The sequence below is a fragment of the Cyanistes caeruleus genome, chromosome 3 (assembly GCF_971803275.1).
Source record: "Cyanistes caeruleus chromosome 3, bCyaCae1.hap1.1, whole genome shotgun sequence".
Lineage (NCBI taxonomy): Eukaryota > Metazoa > Chordata > Aves > Passeriformes > Paridae > Cyanistes > Cyanistes caeruleus.
In genome coordinates, this window is record NC_141703.1 from 85,973,862 (window position 1) to 85,984,116 (window position 10,255).

General features: G+C 45.7%; 1 protein-coding gene across 3 annotated transcripts in view; it reads right to left on the bottom strand.

The window, feature by feature from the left end:
• The window catches only part of LOC111925701 (alpha-2-macroglobulin-like protein 1), a 29,126-nt gene extending 18,899 nt beyond the window's left edge, over positions 1-10,227 (bottom strand). The window contains exons 1-15 of one of the 3 annotated variants that reach the window (XM_086882402.1): positions 10,080-10,227; positions 8,999-9,029; positions 8,844-8,927; positions 8,591-8,757; positions 7,786-7,969; positions 6,517-6,567; positions 6,037-6,181; positions 5,327-5,379; positions 4,994-5,014; positions 4,307-4,466; positions 3,637-3,721; positions 3,131-3,242; positions 1,767-1,875; positions 1,115-1,224; positions 144-308 (exon numbers count right to left, since the gene is read on the bottom strand). In XM_086882402.1, the coding sequence (XP_086738528.1) occupies positions 144-308; positions 1,115-1,224; positions 1,767-1,875; positions 3,131-3,242; positions 3,637-3,721; positions 4,307-4,466; positions 4,994-5,014; positions 5,327-5,379; positions 6,037-6,181; positions 6,517-6,567; positions 7,786-7,969; positions 8,591-8,658 (1,263 nt within the window). In that variant the 5' untranslated portion in view covers positions 8,659-8,757; positions 8,844-8,927; positions 8,999-9,029; positions 10,080-10,227. Of the gene's footprint in view, positions 1-143; positions 309-1,114; positions 1,225-1,766; positions 1,876-3,130; positions 3,243-3,636; positions 3,722-4,306; positions 4,467-4,993; positions 5,015-5,326; positions 5,380-6,036; positions 6,182-6,516; positions 6,568-7,785; positions 7,970-8,590; positions 8,758-8,833; positions 8,928-8,998; positions 9,030-9,443 lie in introns of all 3 variants that reach the window. The other 2 variants (XM_086882401.1, XM_023922208.2) reach the window with 2 other exon arrangements.
• Between the last annotated feature and the right edge of the window lie 28 nt (positions 10,228-10,255).

Below are 10,255 nucleotides of genomic sequence, written 5' to 3' on the forward strand. Positions count from 1 at the left end.
AGTCTCTTACGAGATTTCCTCTTACAAAGTTTTAGCAAAAATCTAAGCCTAGTAGATTTGACCATAATCTCATTTTTCCTCCTTTATCTTTTCATGGGAAACACCCCACACCAGACAAAAGATTTTCAGTGGCTCATACTCACCCTCAGAGAAACCATCGTGCTGTTCCAGCTGGTGGTATCCAGTGTGAAGTGAGCTTCCCCGTTCTCATCTGTGAGGAGTGACAGCTGTGTCTCCTCATCATTGACGTCAACTATTAGATGGATTGTTACATTTCTGAGGGGAGACTTTGCACTGTGGCAGAACATCTGGAAGTATGTAGGGAAGTAGGGAAGGAAGTTAATACCCTGTTGTGCCAGACTCGGAGGCACTGCCAGTGCTTAGTATTAATTGCTTCTATCACTGGGTTCCCTCAGCCCTTCTAGCTTTCAGACCGGTTGGAAGGATCCAAATTAAAGTCCAATAAATACATGAAACCAACAATCTGAAGCTGTTCAGGATTCGAACAAGATGTAATACAGGCAAATGAGACATCTCTGTTGGGGAAAAAGGTGAATTCCTCAGGTCCTGAGATGTTTCTTGGACAATGCTGCAGGATCTTTGATGATCAGAAAGAGATTTGTCCCTAATAACTTAACTCTTGCTGTTCCTTGCCTTCCATGCTGGGGTCAGTACTGGCCCATCTGAAGGTGTTTCTAACCTCAGGACAGCAGTCCTAGCTTCACCCAGGGGACCTGAGTCAGAAAGGACTGCCACTGAACTGATATGCAAGGCTTTAGAGATTTCTGCCAAGTTACCATCAGCTTTCATTCAAAGGGAATGTTATGTGCCTGCTGACGCCACCCCCATCCCATATGCACAGACTGCTTTCAGGAGATGCTCCTGGGGAAGCCTCCAGAAACTGCAGCTGGCCCCAGAATTCCAGTCCAGGAAATATACTATGTTAGGATGGGGAGAAAAAACTTCTTCTGCAGGACGCTTCACTCCTAGTCTCTGGGTGCCAGCAGAACAGCGTTCACTTTCTAGGAGTGAGTTCAAGAGACTGTTCCTTTCTTCCTACAAAAAGTTATATCTGTGATGCATTCTCAGCAGAGAAGGGATACATGAGTGTTACCTTCCCTGTGTATGGTATCCCACGTTTGTAGAATGGATGGAGGTTGATAAACTCTACAGATTTCATTGTCGTTGCAACAGGAATTAAAGCAGTTTCCATAGAATGGGCTCCTGGGTGGGGAGATGAAAAATTGGTTGAACCTGAAGCAGTGCTTTTAGGGAAGAAGAAGAAGAAAAGAAGCCACCTCAACACTACCTACAACATTGAAAAGTTCTGAATTTAAGAGAGAAAATACATTCTTCTAGGATATGATTCCCTCAAGCTTTCTGGGCTTCCTGCTTCATGACATGATGCATCATAGCCTATAAGTATTTATTTATATGTTTATTCATTTATGGCTTTTTGAAGATAAAGGGAAACTAGATGATTGTTCAGTTATAAACAGTCCAGTGCTTTGCAACTGGCTGGGAACACCCTGGTGTCCAGGCAATCACTAAAAAGTTATACACATGCAAAGGGAGGTGAACGGTGGAGAGGATTAGGAAATCTGGTGAAAACAGATGGATGAGGTACTAGAACAGAGACTATTACCATGACAAAAGATTTGGGAACTATCAAGATGTTTTTTCAAAAGAAATTCCACTGCCACAGAAAGACCAAAACCAAAAATGTTGCCTGTGAAGAAGAGAATGATCTGCATATTATCCAGTACCTGTTCCGTTTTCCACCATTTCTCCTACTGCAATTATGTGTATGTCAGCTTCATTTATTTCCAGAGCTTCTGTCTTCATTGTGAAAGTAGTGCAGCCATCCTTATTTGTCTGCAGACAGAGAGGAGAACAGAAAGGAGTGTGATGTGAAAGAAGACAAACTGTTCCATAGATGTCAGGCAATCCTAAAGAAGAATTTCCATATATTTTTGGAACAGAAGAAAACTCCCAAATCGAAAATGCTGAAACCCATCATGGATAGCTTAGGCAGAAAAGAAAATCAATATGCTTGGATTAAACAGCCACAAAAAAAAAGTGGCAAAAAAAAAAAAAGAAAAAAGGCACTTAAGGCAAATCACATAAGGGTTAATTATGTCACAGAGACACTCAGGAGGCTGAATTCAGCCCAAATCCTGTAGCTGAGAGAGTGTGAATTTCATTATGTGAGCCAAAGGTCCCTCTGAAATGCTATGGCCCTGATGAATAAAGCCTGACAGTGTGGCTTTCCAGACACAACCATTGCTGTGACATGGCCATATTAAACACAGGCACCCTGCCAGGTACAGATGGCAAGAGCTCTGCCAATCATTGAGGCAGAGCCTGGGTATAGCCAGTGTTTCTAGCCATGCCTGTGAAGTGCTCCTCAGAACCTTTCAGGGGCTCTTACATGCCATGTGGAGCTGGCATTCAGCTGGTGTTTTGCACAGCATTCCAGCTGGAGTGAATTTTAAAAGATGCAGAGATCCAGCTAGATTTTTATATTCTGGCTCATTGCTGGCTGGTCTGACATTTAGAAATGTTTTCCTGTGGCTCTCAGGCCAAAAGAGCTGCATCTGAAACCCGTGGGAAAAAAACAAATGTGAAGCCTAACCACAAAAAATGTAATGAACACAGATGAGAAGAAAGTGTAACCAGCAATGGACATAATTTCAGACCAGACACTAGCAAGCTTAAGATGACCCATTGTGCAGGGATAGATCAAGAAACAGGGCAGGGATCCACAGCCCATGTGATGCTCTGATAGCCTGCTTATTGGTGGGAGTGGTCACAGGGTTGAATAGCCCCATCTGACGGGTGCTCTGGTTGCCTACAAGATGATACAGACCCTTGGAAAAGGTCCCAGGCACCACTGCTTCCCATAGCTTACACCTTCTCCCGAAGCACGGAGTCAGGGATGTGCAGCCAGAGCAGTAATTCAAGCAACAGGGTTATGGGAAGAGGAATCAATGATTTGATCATGTCCACAACCGGGAAGACACCAGACTGAACAGGTTTGTGCCCAAGTGAGGTGCACTGAGGCAGGTTAAGGGGGCAGAAACACATTTCCAGCACATTATACTTTTTGATCTCCTATTTGTTCACCTACCCAGCTGTTTTGCTTCTGAATTGCTGAACTTGTAATATCGTCTCCCATGGCCTGGGACGGTGTCACAACAATAATGTTTACTTTCCCTTGAACAGGCTTCCCATAAGTATACCTATGTCAAAAGAGAGAAACATTCACCAAAAGACAGTCTGCTGACCGTCAGCAGAAATATTGATATAGGACACCTCCCATCCTCATCAGGGTTAGTAGAGCCTAGAGAGCTTTGCTTTGTACCTTGTTTGCTCAGGAACTTTAGCTCATCCTTTAAAATCATTCTGCATCCCTCTCCACCCACTGTACCCAGAATCTTCAGTGTCCCTTCAGCCTCACAGTAAGTGACCAGGTGTGAAAAGGAGCCCATTCCAGTGAGTGGTCTGTCTCCCGGAGACACAGGGAAACGCAAAAAAGATCATACTGACAAATGGAAGACCACTTACTTTTTATGAGAAATCTGGAGGTGACAGTGGAGTCAAAGAGCAGAGATCACAATGGTATCATGTACTCACTTGCCACAGACAACCAGCTGAAATTCCTCATCAGCTGTAGTGATATGTGGAGGGTGCTCAATTTTCATCTCAAATTTTTTCAGCACTGTTTGGAAGACAGTAAGATAAGGATGGAGGAAAAAAACAATGGATGGTGTGGATGAGTAGGGACACTGTCAGAAGTTGTGTTATAGCTGCAGTCCAGATAAGGGAAAGACAGTGAAGTCCCCAGTTCTTCATCACCACACTGCAATCAAGTTACTCCCTCCAGCCACAGCACCCTGTATTTGCTGCTGAAATTGCACATGGGACTTTCTACTCAGACAAGTTTAACACTTAAATGGCACAGGGTTTTGTCTTTACCAATGCCAATTAGCAGGACTAAGACGTAATTACACTTCCCATTGTGGCAGCTGACTGGAGTGGATGACAAGCCTATCCCAGAAAAGGGGTGACAATGAGCAGCAGAATGTGCTCATTACAGGGCTCAGATGCAGGTAGAGTGAGATGTCAGCCCACAGCCTCTCCTTTGCAGCTGCAGAACCCCCTGCCCCATGTGAGGTGTGCACACAGACCCATCCATGTCCCCATTCTCTTGTTCTCCTGAGGCAAAAGGTGGGATGAACACAGCTGCATCACTCCTCCAGCTACCCACACTGCTTTTCCCTCCCCTCTGACGCCGGAGTCTCACCATATTCCTCAACACGGAAGGTTTTTTGAGCCATGCCCTGCTGCACTGAGATGGTATATTTCCCAAGGGATGCTTCAGATGCCAGGGGGAAAGACAGATCCACAATGCCATGATTTGACCTTACATTCAGCCACTCAGCAACACGGTTGTATTCAGGATCCTATTTGGGAAAGGACACGCAGAGCCACAAGTCACGTTGGGAGCCCATGTACCTGGCAGGTCCAGCCATGCTCATGCATGAGAAGTCACTACAAGGGCTCAAACTTGACCCAGTAGAGAGGACTCCAGATCACCAGGAGAGAGACCTTTACTTCCCTACAGTATTATTTTAATAAACTTTGAACTACAAAGGCTGCCAAGAACAGTAAAGCTACCGGGAAGTGGCAACATCATAACAGCATGGGAAGGAGAAGCAGCTGTGCTGCCTCTCTTGAGCGCCTGTCGCTGTGCTCTGTGCAGCCAGGGTGCTGGGCAAAGACTGGGTGCTGCCTTGTCTTTTGGTGAGCTATGTGCACCACAGGGGTATTGGTGTGAGAAAAGCCCAGGCTGACCATGGAAAAACCTTTGGCTGAATCTGAACTATAACCATAACTTCATGAAGTTACATTTGTGGCACAACTCTGGGAGCGAAAGATCACAGTAGAAGAGACAGATATACATCCCTTTGGTCACTTCTTAGTCACTTACCTGTAGCCATATCTGGGAATACTGTAAAAACAAGAGAAACACAATCTTAGTTTTGTAAAACAGCATCCATGTGAACCAGTATAAAGAACTCTGCTGACATGGGTCTCTGAGAAGAAATTTCTGCCCCACCCAGGCCCCACAGTACTTCTCCTCTTCCCTCTGTGTCAGCTTACGCTGGTCTTTCTCCAAAGGACCAGTGGTTGAGTGGTTTCCTCCTAAGATAATTTATTCTTATGGTTTAGCAGGCATGAAGGGAGATATCTTTCTCATCAGACTCTCAATGTATCTCATGCTGAAGCTCCTACTTCTAGAAAGGCACAAGGTGATACTCACCTCATTTTTGAGGACCTTAAGGTTCTCATCAAGGTTCACAATTCGAAATTTCACTGTAGATAAAAAGAAAAACATAGTAAAGCATTCTGGCTGCAACATGTCCTTGCACAAACCTGCTTCTTCTTTCCTATGCCCCAGTATTCATGCCTCTCTCTTTACCTCAGAGGTACTCAGGTCTTTTCCCAAACAGCCCTCCACAGCATCTCCCACCCTAAGGCTTTGTCAGGGACGCCTATACACAGCTGTGTGCTGCAGAAACACAGTGCTTTTACCAAGACAGGTTACAAAGTTAGAGTAAACACTGGGGTTGTCTATAGTGGGGTCTGTCTGCAGTCCACTCATATGGTGAAGACTGTGAGGACTCTGTAATTCTACAGCTTGGAACTGACACTCTAGGTTTTACTCAAATATGAACAACAGCCTTCAAGGCTGTCCATTGTCCTGCAGAGTCCTGGCTTTCTCTTTAGGTCTCACTAGAGATATGACACCAAAACAGCACCCAGGGGCAGCAGGCTGGGAACTTGGTGTGGCACACCTTGGAGGGGAACATTCTCTCTCAGACTGTTCCTAGAAACACTGGATAATAGAGATTTGCTTCCTTCCATCTCAAACAACCTTAGCTTGCTGCACTTGGTGAAATCTTCCCTTCAGGTGTGGCTGCTGTCTTGACCCTTCCCTCCCCATTTCCATATGCCAGTTTCTTGCCTTACCTGTTTCTCCAGGTTTGTATAAGCCCTTGTCTGTCTCTATCAGAATTATATTCTTCTGGGGCTTGACCAGAACTTTCTTGTGACCCTCAAGGAGCACATTGTCTCCACTGTGGATAAGGACATGCAGAAAAGCCACCTCCTCTGACTGTCAGGTTAAAAAAAGAAACAAATTACCTCAGACTACCAAAGAGCTTCAAAGAGAACCAGAGGCACCTGTCCTTCCAAAATCTCCAATGTCCCTTCCTCCTTTCATCTCATGTGATTTAAGTCTCTCCCAATCATAGTCTTCTTTCTGTTGTCCAGCTTCTTTATTCTCTTCTCTTTGCCTTTCTGCTTGTCATGTTTGCCTCTTTGCACATTTCTTTTTCCTCTTTCCTATCTTTCCCACCCTACATCTCCATCATTAACATGGCTCAGGCACAGGAGAGGCTGAAGCCCTCTAATTTGTAAGAGGAGAGGAAGACAAGAGATATATCCTACCTGTGTCCCGGAATAATCTCTTTTCATGGGAATTAACATGAGGTCTGGCACCTAGGTTGATTGACACAAGGAAATGGAAAATAAATTAATCAGAAACTTTGCATCTCATCACAGGTATACAGCATTATCTCACTTTAAAAAAATCCCCAAACTTCCATCCAAATTCTTCTGTATGACTCTGTAACCCACTTGTGATTCTAGGGAGAAGCAGTCACTTGTTCATGAGCTTAACAATGAACTGACCAACATGTCATTCTCCCACTTAACATAAATGTGAGAGTTTTATGGAGCTAAGTAAAACCATAGGAAAGCCAGATCTGGAGTAATGGGAGATGGGATACCGATGAGGCTAACACAGGACATCTCAGCATCAGAAAGACTGAGCTCTGCAAGAGAAAGATTTCTTTGGTGGTTTTTAATTTTTTACTAGCAGCAGAACTTCCTTGGCTTTCCAGAACCAGGACTTGCTCTCTCCTAAGGGCTGGCACCAAACTCTTAGTTAATCATTGTCATGTTGATGTAAAAACCAAAAGTGACTACAGCCCCTCCTTGAATTCTGCTGAATCTGCAGGGCAATCAGGGCATAGGCACAGTGACTTTGTGCAGTGCTGAGGAAGACGGGGCAGTTTGTAGAGCCTCAGCACCACACACATCTCCATGGCTCTCCAGAAACATAGCTGAAGGTTCTGTGTGTCTAGATAAGCTAACTACAGCAGTTAGCAATGACAGGAACTCGAGCCACTCCAGAAATATCCAGACTGCCTTGGTGAAATTCAGTTCATCGTGCGTTCAGTGCCATCACAGCTAAATTAAAGCAAGCTCAATGTCTATGCAGGTTGCAACTACATCTGGCAATGTAGATGCAGCTTTGGAGCAGAACGGTACTCTTAGAGCTGAAGGGGCAGGCTCCTGAGGAAACAAGGATGAAAATAATGTATTCCCAATGCATTGACTTTTGCTGTGATATATAAGCACTTTTAGGGACAAAACCATGAGTAAATTGAAAATAAATGTTTAACACCACGCTTCAAGTGGGATGAAATGTGCTGACACAGATCAAATGAGCAGATTTTTTTCTGCCCAGGAAAGATTCTCTACTACCTTAGACTCCAGAACACCATTGTATTTTGCCTAGCACTGGTAGGGAAATATACTTGGCCTGCTTGGAACCTATGGCAAGGAAAAGGACAGTGTACCCAGAGAAGTGCCATGCTCTTGTGTGAGCATGAAAGCATCCACTGTCAAATCAGTAGCCACATCTAAACTCACCTGGAAGGTGATGCTCTGAAAAGTGCCTGGCTTCTCCACATCCTGCTCCACCAGGGTGTGATTCTGGGTTTCTGTCTGCAAGGTGATGGCCAGGTGGACGGCCTCAGCTAGGGAGCTGAGGTGAATGTAGAGCTTCTCCTCGTGGGACTGCTGAATGATAGCAGGGAACACCACCATGTAGTGACTAGAAGTGAACAGTCCATGTTCAAAAACAAGTCAGAGGCTGAGGTGGACAGGCCAGAATGCTTTCATGAAGAGGTAGACCAAGGGTGAGAAATATCTGGAGGATTGCGTTGAAGGAAGTTTAGCACTTTTAAGCTCCTTTCTAAACAAGCAAGGAGGAATTTGTCCAGTATAGAGAGCTCCCAATTTCTCTGTGTCACCACCCTGCCACCAGCCAGGACACAGGTGCCCAGTCTACGATACTCCCAGTTGTAAGCACACAGAGCAAGGCTGTGTGAGGAAGCCAAAGAAGCCAAGCATTCAATGGCTGAGGCATAAGGCTTCTGTCTTCACACCAGACTTCACCCCCACCAGCACAGCATGAAGAGAGGCAAAACTCCTGTGGCCTCTGTAGCTTTGTGGTGTGTGCAGTGCAGTTCCTGCACAAGCCAACACCAGGGGCTGCCCCTGCAGCAGTGCTCAATGCCCAGGACTCTGCAGGAGCTGCTTCTGCTCAGCCTCCCTGGGAGCCAGGCCCCCGCCATCCAGCCCTGTGATGCCAAAGAATGCAGCCCCTCAGCACCACCCTTCAACAACAGGCCCTTCCACCAAGCCCCCCAAAATCAAAAGGAGAAATTCTCACGGTTCCAGGCTTTCTGCAGCTGCAACTGGGAATAGGGTCAGGGCTAAGAGGAGCAGTGGTGCTCTCATTGCTTGGGCTGGGACAGACAGCTGACAAGATCCACGCTGGAGGAGAGAGCTGCAGGTACTGATGGGTTGGAGCAGTCCTAAATACCCCCTCAGGTACTCCTAGGTTCAAAGAGTAGGGGAGTTAATATATGGAGATAATATCTTTTCTAGGCTGATGACATTAGCTAATATTTACTTGCTCCCACCAACAGCAGAGTGAAGGTCACACAGCACAGTTCTCCATCCACATTTACATTCAGGTGGTATTCCAGGCCGAGGGTACCAGGACACTGAAAAGGGATATGTGGAAATACATATCTCTAACTCAGGCTGAAGGGGACTTGTGAGAGTCTCATCTCACCTGTGGTTGGTCTGGATCCTGGCTGTTGCATCTGGTGAGAGACAAATGTGCACATTAGCTGCTGTCCTCAGCTTGTAAAAAGCAACATTAGTGATCTCTCCCTCATCCAGTCCTTACTCCAAGCAAGTAAAAACCTTTCAAATCATCTCCATTCCGAGCATCACTACCTCTGTTCACCTGTCCATCCCAGCCATGTCTGATCCTCCTCGGTACAGAACCTTTTCCAGGGCAGTTCCTGCTACCTATGCCAACTCCTCTCATAGTCCCACTGTTAGGCCTTTCTAAATAAATCATGGCATTTTAAGTCCACACATATTTTATCAAATCTCTACTTTACATGTGCCCAAGCTGGATGCCCAATCTTCTGACAGATTCCCTCAGGCATTAGGTGATTCTGTGCTGACACCACCACCCATCTCCTCCAGACTCTTCCCAGGCACTGCACCTTTGTGTTTCTATCTCCTGAGGGGCAGCAGCGAAGTGCTTGGATGAATTTGCCCCCTAGTTACAACCTCACTTGAAGGTGGACGTCCTCATTCTGTCCTGGCCCCTGCTGTGTGTTAGCAGAGCACAACCCAAGGTACACAAGCACAGAGACAATTTGCCTTCCACCCATGCCCTGCTCCCAGCTGAAGCAATCCCCTGGATTTATTTTGGCACAGTCCCTGTCTGTGTGCTTAGCACCCACTCTCTTAGACCACAGTCTGATGTAACAGGGACACTCCAGCCTTTAACCTAGACTGACACTGCAGATAAACCTCAGGTTTAAAGCACTGTATGTCACTGATCTGGAAGCATATTTGAGCCTCCAAAATTAAAATGGGGTTTGAGTTCAAGTCTAAACTAGCGAGACAAAAAACAGAAAGACAACCAAAAGACAATAAAATGTTAAAGTTCTTCCCTTGCTCCAGGGAAGAAGGGGAACACTGGCAGAGCTGCATGTGAAGCCCCGGGCTGGTCCAGCTGGAGGCTGCAGGTTAGGACTGAAATTTCAGTAAGAAGCAAATACTGCCTAAGAAGTTCTGCAGAAGAAGAACCACGGAGAAAAAACCCACTAACATCACAAAGAATTAACTTCTACCCAAATATTTCTGATGACGTCCCAGTAAAAAATTGGGAATTTTTTTTAAAAAAATTAGGTCCCTGTACCAAATACAGTAACTAAGTACTCCTGCTGCCAGAAGCTGTGCAGGCAAGCCCTCTCCCAGAGAAACACCAACAAGCCTTACAAAGTCTGGAAGCAGCTGCCTCTGGTTT